The 17,884-nt window shown below is 46.4% G+C and overlaps 2 protein-coding genes across 3 annotated transcripts in view; one reads left to right on the forward strand and one right to left on the reverse strand.

Moving 5' to 3' along the window:
- GMEB1 (glucocorticoid modulatory element binding protein 1) overlaps positions 1-9,901 on the forward strand; it is a 47,782-nt gene extending 37,881 nt beyond the window's left edge. For both annotated transcript variants that reach the window (XM_050795090.1, XM_050795083.1), the window contains exons 9-10: positions 3,768-3,890; positions 8,730-9,901. In XM_050795090.1, coding sequence (XP_050651047.1) covers positions 3,768-3,890; positions 8,730-9,430 — 824 coding nt within the window. In that variant the 3' untranslated portion in view covers positions 9,431-9,901. The remainder of the gene's footprint in view (positions 1-3,767; positions 3,891-8,729) is intronic.
- LOC126958026 (dnaJ homolog subfamily C member 8) overlaps positions 1-17,884 on the reverse strand; it is a 614,804-nt gene that overhangs the window by 544,850 nt on the left and 52,070 nt on the right. The window lies entirely within an intron of this gene.

A 17,884-nucleotide genomic window follows, 5' to 3' on the forward strand; every position in this document is an offset into this window, starting at 1 on the left:
TTAAGCAAACTTGACAACAGAATCTTTTTTTTTTTTTTCCTTTGAGATGGAGTCTGGCTCTGTCGCCCAGGCTGGAGTGCTATCTCAGCTCACTGCAACCTCTGCTTCCTGGGTTCAAGCAATTCTCCTGTCCCAGCCTCCCGAGTAGCTTGGATTACAGGTGCCTGCCACCACACCTACCTAATTTTTGTATTTTTCAGTAGAGACAGGGTTTCACCATGTTGGCCAGGCTGGTCCTGAACTCCTGACCTCAGGTAATCCACCTGTCTTGGCCTCCAACAGTGCTGGGATTATAGGCGTCAGCCACCGTGCCTGGCCTCCAGATTTGTATTTTTAAGAGATTGTTCTGGTTGCTGTGTGGAGAGTAGACTCAGACTCTATGGGGAAAAAGTAGAAAGAAGACCAGTTGGGAAGCTCTTAAAGGAATTAGTCCAAGCAAGAGATAATGTATCATGGATTAGAGCGGGTAGCGGTAGACTTAGGAAGAAGTGATTAGATTGAGAATGTATTTTGAGGCCGGGCGCGGTGGCTCAAGCCTGTAATCCCAGCACTTTGGGAGGCCGAGGCGGGTGGATCACGAGGTCAGGAGATCGAGACTATCCTGGCTAACATGGTGAAACCCCGTCTCTACTAAAAATACAAAAAACTAGCCGGGCGTGGTGGCGGGCGCCTGTAGTCTCAGCTACTTGGGAGGCTGAGGCGGGAGAATGGCGTGAACCCGGGAGGCGGAGCTTGCAGTGAGCCGAGATCACGCCACTGCACTCCAGCCTGGGAGACACAGAGAGACTCCGTCTCAAAAAAAAAAAAAAAAAAAAAAAAAAAAAAAAAGAGAATGTATTTTGAATGTCAAACTGTCAAGTCTTGCTGATGGATTGGATGCAGGGTGAAAAAGCAAGAAAGATACTGGGATGATTCACACATTTCTGGCCTGAGCTGTGAGTGGTGATGCCATTTACTGAGATGATGGCCACTGGGAAAGGAGCAGGTTTAGAGAGGAAATCAAAATTAGTTTTACCTCTTAAATTGAGATGACTATTGGACCATCAAATAGAGATGTCGCTCATCTAGACAGAAGTATGAATGTGGAATACAGGAAAGAGGTCAGGGCTGGAGATGTACATGTGGGAGTGCTCAGCATGTGTATGTTATTTCAAACCATGGGACCAAGTGAGGTGACCGTGGAAGGAATGTAGGTAAAGTTGTCCAAGTTAAGGAAGCAATGAACACAAATACTGACCTTTTTTTTTTTTTTTTTGGAGACAGGATCTTGCTCTGTCATCCAGGCTAGAGTGCAGTGATGCAGTCACAACTCACTGCAGCCTTACCCATCTGGGCTCAATTGATCTCCTGCCTCAGTCTCCCAATTAGCTGGGACTACAGGCACATACCACTGCAGCTGGCTAATATTTGTAGTTTTTGTAGAGACTGGATTTTTGCCATATAGCCCAGGCTGGTCTCAAACTCCTGTGCTCAAGCCATCCGCATGCCTCAGCCTCCCAAAGTGCCGGGATTATAGGCGTGAGCCACCGCACCTGGCTTACAGTTCTCTTCAGAAGTTTTATATAGAAGGGAACAGAGGGCCAAGCGCGGTGGCTCATGCCTGTAATCCCAGCACTTTGGGTGGCTGAGGTGGGCATATCACGAAGTCAGGAGATGAAGACCATCCTGGCTAACACGGTGAAACTCCGTCTCTACTAAAAGTACAAAAGATTAGCCAGGCGTGGTGGCGGGTGCCTGTAGTCCCAGCTATTCTGGAGGCTGAGGCAGGAGAATGGCGTGAACCGAGGAGGCGGAGCGTTTTTTTGTTTGAAACGGAGTCTCGCTCTGTCACCCTGGCTGGAGTGCAGTGGTGTGATCTCGGCTCACTGAAAGCTCCATCTCCCGGGTTCACACCATTCTCCTGCCTCAGCCTCCAGAGTAGCTGAAACTACAGGTGCCCACTACCCTGCCCGGCTAATTTTTTGTATTTTTAGTAGCGGCAGGGTTTCACCGTGTTAGCCAGGATGGTCTCGATCTCCTGACCTCGTGATCCACCTGCCTCAGCCTCCCAAAGTGCTGGGATTACAGGCGTGAACCACTGTGCCTGGCCCAGTTTTTTTTTTTTTGAGACACAAGTTTCACTGTTGTTTCCCAGGCTGGAGTGCAATGGTGCAATCTCGGCTCACTGCAACCTCTGCTTCCCAGGTTCAAGCAATTCTCCTGCCTCAGCCTCCCAAGTCGCTGGGACTATAGACATGCACCACCATGCCCGGCCATTTTATTGTATTTTTTTGTATTTAGTGGTGACGGGGTTTCACCATATTGGTCAGGCTGGTGATTCATCCACCTCGGCCTCCCAAAGGGCTGGGATTACAGACATAAGCCACCACGCCCAGCACTTTGGGAGACTGAGGCAGGTGAATCAGTTGAGATCAGGAGTTCAGGATCAGCCTGGGCAACATGGTGAAACCCTGTCTCTAATAAAAATATAAAAATTAGCCGGGCTTGGTGGTGCGCACCTGTAATCCCAGCTACTTAGGAGGCTGAGGCAGTCGAATCGCTTAAACCTGGGAAGCAGAGCTTGTAGTGAGCTGAGATTGTGCCACTGTACTCCAGCCTGGGTGACAGAGCAAGACTGCATCTCAAAAAAATAATAATAATAAAAATAATAATCTTGCATGCCAATCCTCATGTTTGACACTTAAAATATATTTCTAATCTTCATGTCTATTTTGCAGAGTATTATTAGTTCCATTCATTTTAGATGAGAAAAGAGTGAAATGACTTACCAAAGGTTGCACAGATAGAAAATAGCAAAATTGAGATGAAACTTAACTCTATCTAGTATAGGGACCATGTTTTCAAAACCTAAAGTCAGAACTATAAACAGATGCAAGATATTAAAAAAAAATTTTTTTTTGAGGTGGAGTCTAGCCCTGTCTCCCAGGCTGGAGTGCAGTGGCATGATCTTGGTTCACTGCAATGTCTGCCTCCTGGGTTCAAGCAATTCTCCTGCCTTGGCTGCCTCCCATGTAGCTAGGATTACAGGGACATGCCACCACACACAGCTAATTTTTGTATTTTTGTTAGAGACTGGGATTACAAATGTGAGCCACCGCTCCTAGCCTTAAAAATTTTTCTAATTGGCTGGGCGCGGTGGCTCATGCCTATAATCCCAGCACCTTGGGAGGCCGAGGCAGGTGGACCAAAAGGTCAGGAGTTCGAGACCAGCCTGGCCAATATGGTGAAACCCCGTCTCTACTAAAACAGCCGGGTGTGGTGGCAGGCGCCTGTAGTCCCAGCTACTCGGGAGGCTAAGGCAGGACAATCGCTTGAACCCAGGAGGTGGAGGTTGCAGTGAGCCAAGATCACGCCACTGCACTCCAGCCTGGGGGACAGAGCAAGACTCTGTCTCCAAAAAAAAGAAAAAAAAGTTTTTTCAAATTTATGTAAGTAGAGACAAGGGTCTCACTATGTTGCCCAGGCTGGTCTTGAACTCCTGGCCTCAAGTGATCCTCCCGCCTTTGCCTCCCAACGTGTTGGGATTACAGGCATGAGCCGCCATGCCCAGCCTGGTCTTTGTATTTATTTATATGGAAAGACTTACAAAAATATAACAATTAAACCAGAATTCATTATACATGTAATAAATCTTGGTTAAAAATGTGTTAAAATGCAGTTAGGAGAGTCCCATAATTTCTGGTTGTTTCATATTTATAAACAGCACAATGGAGAGTGGTGTAACATATCTGTTTTAACTGGACAGGCATGTCTTTTGTTTTAAATAGATGCTGCTGTTCTCAACAATGTAGCACACACATTTGGCCTAATGGACACAGTCAAGAAGGTTTTAGACAACAGAAGGAACCAAGTAGAGCAGGGAGAAGAACAGTTTCTCTATACTCTGACAGGTATGTGTAACTTATCTCTCTTCTTTGGTGATATGCTAATATTCTTGTCTTCCCATTTTCTTGTTGACTAATGTTAGGGTAACTTTTTTTTTTTTTAATAGTTTCAGATTTTGCTTTTAAAAATAAAAAAAAAAGCCGCAGGTGAGGTGTATTGATAAGAAACAAAAGAGGCACAAAGGAAATAAAGAGGGCAGTTGACATCATAGTCCCCCTTCTGTGTCTTGTGGAGGATTAAGATGTCTCTTAGATTGCTCCATTAATTCAATAATGTTGGTGGCAGAAGACACAAATTGATCTTTGTCTTTTTCACATTATTGATACTGCTTGTTTGGTAGATATAAATTTAGCACTTTCTCCATTGTTTGTGGTAATCAGAAATTTTGTGTAATCCCAGCACTTTGGGAGGCTGAGGCAGACAGATCACAAGGTCAAGAGATAGAGACCATCCTGGCCAACATGGTGAAACCCCATCTCTACTAAAAATACAAAAATTAGCTGAGTGTGGTGGTGTGTACCTGTAGTCCCCAGCTGCTCAGGAGGCTGAGGCAAGAGAATCGCTTGAACTCAGGTGGTGGAGGTTGCAGTGAGCCAAAATAGTGCCATTGCACTCTAGCCTGGGCAACAAGAGTGGGACTCTGTCTCAAAAAAAAAAAAAAAAAAAAAAAGAAAACCTTTAAACCATCAGAAAAAATGATATTTGTTAGAAATATAGGCGTTTGGTCCCTTGTCTGTATTATTTTTATTTTTATTTTTTTTATTTTTTTGAGATGGAGTCTCGCTCTGTCACCCAGGCTGGAGTGCAGTGGCCGGATCTCAGCTCACTGCAAACTCCGCCTCCCGGGTTTACGCCATTCTCCTGCCTCAGCCTTCCAAGTAGCTGGGACTACAGGCACCCGCCACCTCGCCCGGCTAGTTTTTTTGTATTTTTTAGTAGAGACAGGGTTTCACCATGTTAGCTAGGATGGTCTCGATCTCCTGACCTCGTGATGCTCCCGTCTTGGCCTCCCAAAGTGCTGGGATTACAGGCTTGAGCCACTGCGCCCGGCCGTCTGTATTATTTTTTCAGATGGTTTTAATCATTGTGTACATAAAGTTTTGTTTTCTGCTTTTTTTCATCGTGACATACTAATATTTTTCTTTTTGTTTGTTTTTGAGACAGGGTCTCACTCTGTCACTGAGGCTGCAGTGCAGTGGCATAGTCACGGCTCACTGCAACTTTGACCTTCCCCGAGCTCAGGTGACCCTCCCACCTCAGCCTCCTGAATAGCTGGGACTACAGGTGTGTACCACCATGCCCAGCTGTTTTATATTTTTGGTAGGGATGGGTTTTGCCATATTGCCCAGGTTGGTCTCAAACTCCTGGGCTCAAGTTATCCACCCACCTCAGCCTCCCAAAGTGCTGGGATTACTAGTGTGAGCCATTGCGCTCAGCCCTATTAATATTTTTCAAGTTGCTACTCAGTATTATACCTGGACATTCTTCTAGGGATGACATTTATTTATTTATATATTTTATTTAATTAATTTATTTTTTTTGAGACAGAGTCTCGCTCTCTCGCCCAGGCTGGTGTGCAGTGGCGCGATCTCGGCTCACTGCAAGCTCCGCCTCCTGGGTTCACGCCATTCTCCTGCCTCAGCCTCCTGAGTAGCTGGGACTACAGGCATCCGCCACCACGCCTGGCTAACTCTTTTGTATTTTTAGTAGAGACAGGGTTTCACCGTGTTAGCCATGATGGTCTCGATCTCCTGACCTTGTGATCCGCCCACCCCAGACTTCCAAAGTGTTGGAATTACTGGCGTGAGCCACTGCGTCCGGCCATTTATTTATTTATTTTATTTATTTTTGTTTTTTGAGATGGAGTTTCACTCTTGTTGCCCGGGCTGGAGTGCAGTCACATGATCTCGGCTCACCACAGCCTCTGCCTCCCGGGTTCAAGCAATTCTTCTGCCTCAGTCGCCCAAGTAACTGGGATTACAGGCATGCACCACCACACCCAGCTAATTTTGTATTTTTAATAGAGATGGGGATTGACCATGTCAGTCAGGCTGGTCTCAAACTCCCAACCTCAGGGGATCTATCTGCCTGCCTTGGCCTCCCAAAGTGCTGGGATTACAGGTGTGAGCCACCACGCCTAGCCTTATTTTTATTTTTATTTACTTATTTATTCATTTATTTATTTTGAGATGGAGTTTCACTCTTGTTGCCCAGGCTGGAGTGCAATGGTGCGATCTCAGCTAACCGCAGCCTCTACCTCCCGAGTTCAAGTGATTCTCCTGCCTTAGACTCCCAAGTAGCTGGGATTACAGGCATGTGCTACCACACCTGGCTAATTTTGTATTTTTAGTAGAGACAGGGTTTCTCCATGTTGGTCAGGCTGGTCTTGAACTCCTGACCTCAAGTGATCCACCCGCCTCGGCCTCCCAAAGTACTGGGATTACAGGCATGAGCCAGTGTGCCCGGCCACTCTTGGCGTTTTATAGTATAAGTCATTGGAAAAACCAAAGTGTTTTTCCCATGCTCATACACTCAGTATAGCACAGAACACTTCTGTAATCAGATGTGTAGGGGTTTTTCTGCATATACCGAGCAATCAACTCTCCAGTGGACACTGACTGGGTATATATAATTCAGTTCAATTCTGATACTGTCCACCTGGAGATAGCATCAGATCACACAGGTAAGGCGCAGTCTCAAAAGACTGCCTCCCATTCAGCCCCAGGTTGTGACCTGTGCTTTTTTTTTTCCAATTAATTGTTGAAGGCAAACTGCAAAATGACCTGTGCTTCTGACCAACTGGCTATAAATTGGGGTTCCCACAATCACCTTCTTGTGTTTGATTAATTTGCTAAGGTGGCTCACAGAACTCAGAGAAGCAGTCACTCAATGTTTATTGGGTTTATTATAAAGGTTATTACAGAGGATACAGATGAATGACCAGATGGAAGAGATGCATGGGACAAGGTGGGAAGGAGAGTGGGACTTCCATGCACTCTGTAGTCATGCCACTCTCAGGAACCTCCAACAATCCGATGCTCTCTGAACCCTGTACTTTTGGGGTTTTATGGAGGCTTCATTATATAGGTATGATTGATTACCTCATTGGCCATTGGTAATCAGCCTACAGCCTCTCTCCACTCCTTGGAGGTTGTAGGGGTAGGGCTGAAGGTCTTAATCCTTCAATCATGCCTGGTTCTTTCTGGTGACCAGCCCCCATCTTGAATCTAGCTAAAGCTTCCCAGATACCGGTCATCTCATTAAGATATAAAGACATTGGCTGGGCGCGGTGGCTTAAGCCTGTAATCCCATCATTTTGGTAGGCCAAGGTGGGCGGATCATGAGGTCAGGAGATCGAGACCATCCTGGCTAACACGGTGAAACTCTGTCTCTACTAAAAATACAAAAAATTAGCCAGGCATGGTGATAGGCATCTGTAGTCCCAGCTACTCGGGAGGCTGAGGCAGGAGAATGGCATGAACCTGGGAGGCAGAGCTTGCAGTGAGCCGAGATCGCGCCACTGCACTCTAGCCTGGGTGACAGAGCGAGACTCCGTCTCAAAAAACAATATATATATATAATATATACGTATATATATGTGTGTGTGTATATATAAAGACATTTAGGTCGGACGCACTGGCTCACGCCTGTAATCTCAGCACTTTGGGAGGCCGAGGCGGGCGGATCATAAAGTCAAGAGATTGAGACTATCCTGGCCAACATGATGAAACCCCATCTCTACTAAAAATACAAATATTAGTTGGGCATGGTGGTGCATGCCTGTAGTACCAGCTAGTCGGGAGGCTGAGGCAGGATAATCTCTTGAACCAGGGAGGCGGAGGTTGCAGTGAGCCAAGATCGCGCCATTACACTCCAGCCTGGCGACAGAGCAAGACTCTGTCTCAAACAAACAAACAAAAAGAGATATAAAGACATTTACTGCTCTAGAGATCCATGTATTTTTAGGAGCTGTGTGCCAGGATCAAGGGTCAGAGACTAAATATGTATTTCTTATTATATCATAATATAACACATAGGGAGCAAAGTGTTCTACAAGTGTAACTGATTATTGGGTGCTTATCAGGTACTAAGTAATAAAGAGGTTCCATTGTGGAACCTAACTTACCAGGGGTCACCTAGGTTGGACTGGACACTTGGGAGAGGGATAGTGATAGGCGTATTATAATGCAAAGGCAACCAAGTTGACCGTCAGATGATTTTTGTCCTGGCCCTACCTTTATAACCTTAAGTTAGTCACTTTCCCTCTCTGGATCCCTGTTAAAATGAATTTGTTTGAACTCTTAAGACCTCTTTTAGTTCTGTAATTTTTAGGGACTTCTTCTGTAACTTTCTGTAGACCTTTCTGGGCAACAATCGTAAACTGTGGCTATTTGAGTCACCAGCAAAGTAGTTTTCCAGCCAATGCAGCAAGGCATTCTTGCCTTGAAGGATAGTTTGAAAATCACTGTTTTTTGGAGTGGCCATTGTAGCTTCTTTGTAGGTCCATGAGAGTTCCAAGGGACTGTGCAGGCTGGGCGCACTGACTTATGCCTGTAATCCCAACACTTTGGGAAGGTGAGGTGGGTGGATCGCTTGAGGCCAGAAGTTTGAGGCTGTAGTGTGCAACGATAGCACCTGTGAACAGCCGCTACCCTCCAGCCTAGGCAACATAGCCAGACCCTGTCCCCCAAAAAAAAGCACAACAAGAAGGAAAACAATATCACGACTTGCCTGAGGCTACTTAGTAACAAAACCAGACAGAGACACCAAGTCTCCTGACTCTCAGTTTAATGCTCCCAAGATTTTACTTCCCTCCACACAAAGTCTTTTCTTTTTTTCCATAGACTTGGAACGCCAGTTGGAGGAGCAGAAGAAACAAGCCCAGGATCACAGGCTAAAATCTCAGACGGTTCAAAATGTGGTACTGATGCCTGTGAGCACTCCTAAGCCTCCAAAACGGCCCCGGCTCCAGCGGCCAGCCTCCACCACTGTCTTGAGCCCTTCTCCTCCTGTCCAGCAGCCTCAGTTCACAGTCATCTCACCCATCACCATCACCCCAGTGGGTCAGTCATTTTCCATGGGCAATATTCCAGTGGCCACCCTCAGCCAGGGCTCCAGTCCTGTGACTGTCCACACACTGCCTTCTGGCCCTCAGCTCTTCCGCTATGCCACAGTGGTCTCCTCTGCCAAGAGCAGCTCACCAGACACAGTGACCATCCACCCTTCATCTAGCTTGGCGCTGCTGAGCTCTACTGCCATGCAGGATGGGAGTACACTGGGCAACATGACCACCATGGTTAGCCCTGTGGAATTGGTGGCCATGGAGTCCGGCCTAACCTCGGCAATTCAGGCTGTTGAAAGCACCTCAGAGGATGGGCAGACCATCATTGAGATTGACCCAGCCCCGGACCCAGAGGCTGAAGATACTGAGGGCAAAGCGGTCATCTTGGAGACAGAGCTGAGGACTGAGGAGAAAGTTGTGGCTGAGATGGAAGAACACCAGCATCAAGTTCACAATGTGGAGATTGTGGTCTTAGAGGATTAACTGGGGATCTCAGGGCCAGGAGTTATGTTTTGATTTGGAATTTTAATTATTTGTTTATTTTTATCATTGTCCCACTCATTTCCACATAGGACCCTTTTAAAAAAAAAACAAAACAAAATCTTATTGTTGTAACTGAAAATGTTGGGTTCCTCCCACTCCCTCATTGAAAAATGGACAAAACGAGCTGCCCTTCCAGAGGTTGAGAGTAGGTCATTCAATGTCCTAATCATCTTACACCAAGAAAGTAATTTCTTTTAGGGGAAGTGTCAAGATAACGAGTAACCCTATCCAGAAAGCCATTTACAGGCTCATTTCTCTGTGTAGGCATGTGGTTTTATTCTTGTAAAGATGCATTGACCAAACTCCGGAACACAGATCTGACACTGGAAGGCAACCCATTTGCATGTGGATGCAGAAGGGCACTTTATTTTGTATCCTGAAAAGGGCCTACAGAGGCCAGTACAAAACTCTGAAACAAAAGGAAGTTGACTCTGCTTTGAGGGGAAGGTGGCATGCCAGCACTAGCTTAAAAAGGGAAGTGCTAGCCGGGCACGGTGGCTCACGCCTGTAATCCCAGCACTTTGGGAGGCCGAGGCGGGTGGATCACGAGGTCAGGAGTTTGAGACCAGCCTGACCAACATGGTGAAACCCCGTATCTACTAAAAATACAAAAAGAAATTAGCCGGATGTGGTGGCGGGTGCCTGTAATCCCAGCTATTTGGGAGGCCAAGGCAGGAGAATTGCTTGAACCTGGGAAGGCAGAGGTTGCAGTGAGCCAAGACCGCACCACTGCACTCCAGCCTGGGCAACAAGAGCGATACTCCATCTCAAAAAAAAAAAAAAAAAGGAAGTGCTTTGACAAGTATGGGCAGGGAAATCATCTTACTTCCAGAGGTGCAACTGATACCTCTGGAGATCTCTAAAAGTTAGTACCGTGAGTGCCATTTTGAGAAGAGGGTGGTAATAAGTGGAAGGCACATCTCCACAGAACAAGTGGCAGCAGTGGCCTCTGATTTTGCAGAAATGGAAAGCCAAGGCCGGGTGCGGTGGCTCACACCTGTAATCCCAGCACTTTGGGAGGCCGAGGTGGGCGAATCACCTGAGGTCAGGAGTTTGAGGCCAGCCACTAAAAAAAAAATTAGCTGGGCATGGTGGCAGGCGCCTGTAATACCAGCTACTTGGGAGACTGAGGCAGGAGAATTGCTTGAACCTGGGAGGTGGAGGTTGCAATGAGCTGAGATTACGCCATTGCACTCTAACCTAGGCGAGAAGAGTGAAACTCTATCTCAAAAAAAAGAGAAAGAAATGGAAAGCCAAGGATGATGCTACAGCTGTGCTTTGGGGTTCAAGGTAGTAGCTTACCTTGTTCCACACTTTGTCAAAGCACTCACCCTCCTAAACTAGGATCAGTCCATTCATTTGAAACTGTGCAATGTGATGTAAATTGCTCTGGTTCTTGGACTGTGGCTGTCACAGGGATGGGGCTCCAAGGCCATCATTTTCATTGCATGACTCCAGGATCAGGGAGTTCCTCCATCACACCAGCTGCCATTTTTGGTGGGGCCATTTTTTTGGCTTTGGAACCAAAAGCAGCCACTCATTTGGTGCTTCCTCTTGTTCTGCCCTCCATCCCTCAACTCTTAATGGCATCTGTCTCCTGGAACCCACGCTCTTCAGCTTTTTGGCTGATTTGGAGAACAGTGACAGGTGCCTGCCTGCCTTCATCCCCTTTTAGATTCATTTATACCACAGATGTTTCTGTGAGATACTGAGATCATAAAAAGCTTTAGGCTTGGCAGAGAGGACTCAACACCCCCAGGCTTTCCTGAGGCACCAACTAGATGTCTCCTGAGTGAGCTGGACTCCCTGGGAAAGAAGCATTGTCTGCAACATTATATTATAGGAAATGTACCAGGAATGTCAATAATAATGTGTTGGGGGGGAGGGGGTTATTTTTTTTGTTTTGTTTTTAATGTTGTTTGTATATTTAGAGCTGGGCCATTTTCCGTGCTGTGATTCCTTCTCTTTGACCCTCTTCAGTGTTTGGGGCAAGAGTGGACCCTGGTTTTTATTTCTTTGATTGCATTGTTTACTGCACTAGGAAAAATATAGGGATGCAGGGAAACTACAGACAAATTAAAGGAAAAATAGGTCAAAAAAGAAAGCACACACCTTAGGAGTGGGAGTAATTTTTTTTATTAAAAACATAACTTTGACCTGTAGTTTCTTCCTTTTTATTTTTAAGAAGGCATCTATCAGAAGCCATGTTTCTTCCAACAGATGTTGGAAACCCCATCGAGCAAGTAAAAGTTTCATTCTCCATCCCTCATATGGCTGTATTTGGCCAAAGAAACCCTGTAACATGAGAAGGTTACTCTTTTTTTTTTTCCCGAGACGGAGTCTTGCTCTGTAGCCCAGGCTGGAGTGCAGTGGCGCAACTTCAGCTCACTGCAACCTCTGCTTTCTTGGTTCAAGCGATTCTCCTGCCTCAGCCTCCTAAGTAGCTGGGATTACAGGCTCCTGCCACCACGCCTGGCTAATTTTTGTATTTTTAGTAGAGATGGAGTTTCGCCATGTTGGCCAGGCTGGTCTCGAACTCCTGGCCTCAAGCGATCTGCCCACCTTGGGCTCCCAAGGTGTTGGGATTGTAGGCATGAGCCACCGCACCCAGCCTGAAGGTCACTCTTAAGAATGAGATTTATGAACTCCATACAGTTGTAGATTTCAGTTTTTAAATAGTCTGGGGTTTTATTTTTCTTTTCAAAATATCTAATAGACTTAGCAATCAATGTAGAACAAATATTTGGCCCTTAATATATCTTTAGTGAGGGAAGTAGCTTTTATTTCCTGCTTCTTTAGGTTTTCTGTTGGTACATAAAAACAAAATTGCTATCTAAGACTGAATCTACTTGAATCTAGGAAGGCACATCTCATCCGTATTGTGGTTTGTAGGGACACTTTTCTCTTTCCCAGAGATGAGAGGACCAATTCAGGACAGAAGAGCCCTTGTGAATACCAACATGCTAGCTCAGGTTCCGTTCTTTCCTCCATCAGAGCTATTGGTCAGGGTTTTAAGGTAGTGTGTGCATCATGCTTCCAAAGTCAAGAGATTTCCTCAAACAGCCTGTTTACTAGATGAATTTTCCAGCTGGTGAAATACATGAGCTTTGTTGTTTTCCCGGTCTTCCAATAGCCTGTCATTATTGTTAGATATTATGGCATCTGTTGTTGAATGTGGGTTCCCTTACAGCCCTGGTCTAGATGATCCTAGATGGGGTGAGACATATGCAAGCCATTGGTATGTGCATAAGCAGTTGCAATGAACCATTCCTTAGGCTGACTTGGTAATAGCCATTTATCTTTCTGTTCATGCATTGAATAAACATTTTTAAGAACTATCTATGTGCCAGGCTTTGTGCTAGGCACTGACAGTAGAGAGATGAAGACATAGTCCTTGCACTCAAGGAATTCATACTCCAGATGTCTGGAGTTAAGAAATACGTATTTCCACGAGGCACGGTGGCTCACACCTAGAATCCCAGCACCTTCAGAGGCTGAGGCAGAATTGCTTGAGGCCAAGAGTTTAAGACTACCCTGGTCAACATAGCTAGACCCCATCTCTACAAAAAAAAATGTAAAAATTAGTCAAGTGTTGTGGCTCACACTTGTAGACACAATTACTCAGGATGCTGAGGCAAGAGGATTTTGCTTGGGCCTAGGAGTTCAAGGCTGTAGTGAGCTATGACTGTGCTACTGTACTCTAGCCTTGGCAACAGAGCAACACCCCCAGCTCAGAAAACCAAAACTAGGCCGGGCGCGGTGGCTCAAGCCTGTAATCCCAGCACTTTGGGAGGCCAAGACGGGCGGATCACGAGGTCAGGAGATCGAGACCATCCTGGCTAACACGGTGAAACCCCGTCTCTACTAAAAAAATACAAAAAACTAGCCGGGCGAGGTGGCAGGCGCCTGTAGTCCCAGCTACTTGGGAGGCTGAGGCAGGAGAATGGCGTGAACCCGGGAGGCGGAGCTTGCAGTGAGCTGAGATCCGGCCACTGCATTCCAGTCTGGGCGGCAGAGCGAGACTCCGTCTCAAAAAAAAAAAAAAAAAAAAAAAGAAAACCAAAACTACACATTTCATTATAATTGGTTTCCTTTGTAATCCTATGTATTTTATTTTATGCTTTGAAAAACATTATTTAAGAATTGGTTCATAGGTTTCAGCAGACTGCCAAAGGTACAAACAAGCAGCTCTCCTCTACTGAGGTACTGAAACAAATGCTACTGGGATAAGTGCTGTGTGTGATAGGGCTATTGGCTAGGAGCTGAGAGAACAAAGCATGAAGCGTCTAACCCAGCTTAGGGGTGTGGAGGTGGGGTCAGCAAATAAGGGAGATCTTCCTGGAGAATGCATATACCTAAGCTCATTTAAGAGAGACCACTTTTGGCTAGGTTTATTGTACTGGTTGATTTTCAAGTAATTGGGCTTATTTATTCTAGAGAAAAAGTCTTCAGTCTCTTGCTTCTGCCTGCAGAGCAAGGCAGAGTCAGCAACACGGGCAGTCTCTCCACTGGAGAACGCTGAGTCATGCATGGGCTTCTCCAAGTTTCCATCATATGGGACCCAGTGTTGAATCCAGTGCAGGACTGGAGTCTAGCTGGCAAAGGGTAAATGCCCCAAGCCTTTCTGCCATATGGTTTCCACGAAGGCCTGAGAGTCAACTGTACCACTGTCTTGTGTTGGCCATGTCCCTGTTTAGTCCCTGCCTTGTTCTCTTCCCTTTCTCAATTTCCAAGCTCCACCCACTCCTAAAAATACCAGTCATTCTGAAGTAAAAAATGGACAATAAACATGAATATTCAAGATTCAAAGCCACTTCATATGAAGGTTCTTTCGCACCTCTGTCCTTATTAGGGAAGGAGGACCAATGTTAATCCAAACATCTGGAAAATTAATATTCAGTTCAGGTAGTTTGTACACCCACTAGTAGCATTTTATCCCATTTCATGAAAGGCATTAAAGGTAAGACTATGGTGGAGAGTGTTGATTATGAAGATAGTAAAAGTCAAGCATGAAATGTGGAATTAGTAGTCGAGTTACAGCATCCAGGTTTTAGTACTATCAAAGAGATGGAAAGGACAAAGGAAAGGTTGAATTCAGAAAATAAGGCTTGAGGTTGTGATTCACCTTGGGCAGTACTCCTGAGGAACTCGTCCTCTCTGAGACATAATGTCATACACTAGCCTAGCTCCTGCATTTTGAGACAACTCTCCTAGTACAATTGATCACTTTCCTGGAGGTGCAGCACATCCCTTACTCCAGGATAGTTCCTCCCTGGGAAATCCTCCCTGGGAAATTTTTGTGTAGTCTGAAACGTACTGCCATAACAACCAAGGTTGTCAGGGACCTCAAGGGTGTGGTGTAATTATGTTAGACTTGGACTCTTGGTTGGGCACGGTGGCTCACACCTGTAATCCCAGCACTTTGGGAGGCCGAGGTGGGCGGATCACCTGAGGTCGGGAGTTCGAGACCAGCCTGAGCAACATGGAGAAACCCTGTCTCTACTAAAAATACAAAATTAGCCAGGCATGGCGCATGCCTGTAAATCTCAGCTACTTGGGGGGCTGAGGCAGGAGAATCACTTGAACCCAGGAGGTAGAGGTTGCGGTGAGCCGAGATCGTGACATTGCACTCCAGCCTGGGTAATAAGAGTGAAACTCTGTATCAAAAAAAAAAAGATTTGGACTCTTTGTCCCTAGAATTTCTGTTCTTAGGCAGCCCTATTTGAGCCCTTTCCAGGTTTCCTTCCCAAGTCCTGGAATACCTTAGCCCTGAGTTAGGCAATTTGACTTCCTCTAGAAGGTTCTACTTGCCTCAGACTCCCGTATCCAGACACCTACATCATCCTTCTTCTTTAGCTCTTTTGGGAACCATGATTTAGTTCCCAAATTCTGCCATGTTAGTAACTTTGCCTTCCTGCCATGGCAGTAACTCTTTCAACTCTTTTTTTTTTTTTTTTTTTTTTTTTTTTTAAGACGGAGTCTCGCTCTGTCGCCCAGGCTGGAGTGCAGTGGCGCAATCTCGGCTCACTGCAAGCTCCGCCTCCCGGGTTCACGCCATTCTCCTGCCTCAGCCTCCCGAGTAGCTGGGACTACAGGCGCCCGCCCCTGCGCCCGGCTAATTTTTTCTATTTTTAGTAGAGACGGGGTTTCACCATGGTCTCGATCTCCTGACCTTGTGATCCGCCCACCTCGGCCTCCCAAAGTGCTGGGATTACAGGCGTGAGCCACCACGCCCGGCCAACTCTTTCAACTCTTGAGATGATCATCTCTTCCCAACTAAAGTAATGCCACCCCCAGGACCCAAACCTGAGCATACATTCATAGACCGCAGTCTTCACTAACTACAACAACCTTGCTGACACCGTTAGTCACCTGAATTGAAGCCCTTTTGCGATGTGCTTACATAGTGACATTAGGCAAGTTCCCCTAAGACAAACAGACTCTAAAAAACTATCTTCTACACCTGATTGATTACCCCTAGTCCATGGCCCCAGGCTTAGACATACCTTGTTTTCCTGGGTAACTTACTTCAGCCCAGTATGAGTAACAATACATAAACACATGGATTTATTTTTCTAGTTTGAGAACAAGAATGAACAATAGGTTTGGATCGCATATAATGGTAAACCTGAGGCTGAGTAAGGACCCAGAGAGAGCTTCCTCACTGGGCTTTGTAGGAGATACTCTAAAGAAAGCACACGGCCGGGCGCGGTGGCTCAAGCCTGTAATCCCAGCACTTTGGGAGGCCGAGACGGGCGGATCACGAGGTCAGGAGATCGAGACCATCCTGGTTAACATGGTGAAACCCCGTCTCTACTAAAAAAAAAATACAAAAAACTAGCCGGGCGAGGTGGCAGACGCCTGTAGTCCCAGCTACTCGGGAGGCTGAGGCAGGAGAATGGCGTGAACCCGGGAGGCGGAGCTTGCAGTGAGCTGAGATCCGGCCACTGCACTCCAGCCTGGGTGACAGCGCGAGACTCCGTCTCAAAAAAATAATAAATAAATAAATAAATAATAAAAAATAAAGAAAGCACACATAGAAGGAATTTACCTGATTTCAAAGTTTCCTTTTTTTTTTTTTTTTGAGATGGAGTCTCACTCTGTCACCCAGGCTGGAGTGCAGTGGCGCAATCTCATCTCACTGCAAGCTCTGCCTTCCAGGTTCACGCCATTCTCCTGCCTCAGCCTCCCTAGTAGCCAGGACTACAGGTGCCAGCCACCACACCCGGATAGTTTTGTTTTTGTATTTTTAGTAGAGACGGGGTTTTACCGTGTTAGCCAGGATGGTCTCGATCTCCTGACCTCATGATCTACCTGCCTAGGCCTCCCAAAGTGCTGGGATTACAGGTGTGAGCCACCACGCCCAGCCTCAAAGTTTACTTAAAAAAAAAAAGTCTCTAATATTTTCTTTTTCTTTTTCTTTTTTTTTCCTTTGTGAGACGTAGTCTTGCTCTGTTGCTGAGGCTGGAGTGCAATGGCACCATCTCTACTCACTGCAACCTCCACCTCCCGAGTTCAAATGATTCTCCTGCCTCAGCCTCCCAAGTAGCTGGGACTACAGACACACCCCACCACGCCCGGCTAATTTTTTGTATTTTTAGCAGAGACGGGGTTTCGCCATGTTGGCCAGGATGGCCTCAAACTTCTGGCCTCAAGTGATCAGCCCGCCTCAGCCTCCTAAAGTGCTGGGATTACAGGCATGAGTCACCATGCCCGGCCCTCTGATGTTTTCTTAAAGATGTCTATACATGTCAGGCGCGGTGGCTCAAGCCTGTAATCCCAGCACTTTGGGAGGCCGAGACGGGCGGATCACGAGGTCAGGAGATCGAGACCATCCTGGCTAACACGGTGAAACCCCGTCTGTACTAAAAAAATACAAAAAAAAAAAAAAAAAAAAAAAAACTAGCCGGGCGCGGTGGCCGGCGCCTGTAGTCCCAGCTACTCGGGAGGCTGAGGCAGGAGAATGGCGTAAACCCAGGAGGCGGAGCTTGCAGTGAGCCGAGATCCGGTCACTGCACTCCAGCCTGGGCACAGAGCGAGACTCCGCCTCAAAAAAAAAGAAAGATGTCTATACATTATAAAGTAAACTGGATGCCCACAGCCATGATTCAGCCTGAAGACTGACTTACATTTTTTTTTTTTTTTTTTTTTTTGAGACGGAGTCTTGCTCTGTCCCCCTGGCTGGAGTGCAGTGGCACTATCTCGGCTCACTGCAAGCTCCACCTCCCGGGATCATGCCATTCTCCTGCCTCAGACTCCCGAGTAGCTGGGACTACAGGCGCCCGCCACCGCGCCCGGCTAATTTTTTTCTGTATTTTTAGTAGAGACGGGGTTTCACCGTGTTAGCCAGGATGGTTTCGATCCCCTGACCTTGTGATCCGCCCGTCTCAGCCT

Source organism: Macaca thibetana, chromosome 1 (genome assembly GCF_024542745.1).
Source record: "Macaca thibetana thibetana isolate TM-01 chromosome 1, ASM2454274v1, whole genome shotgun sequence".
NCBI lineage: Eukaryota > Metazoa > Chordata > Mammalia > Primates > Cercopithecidae > Macaca > Macaca thibetana.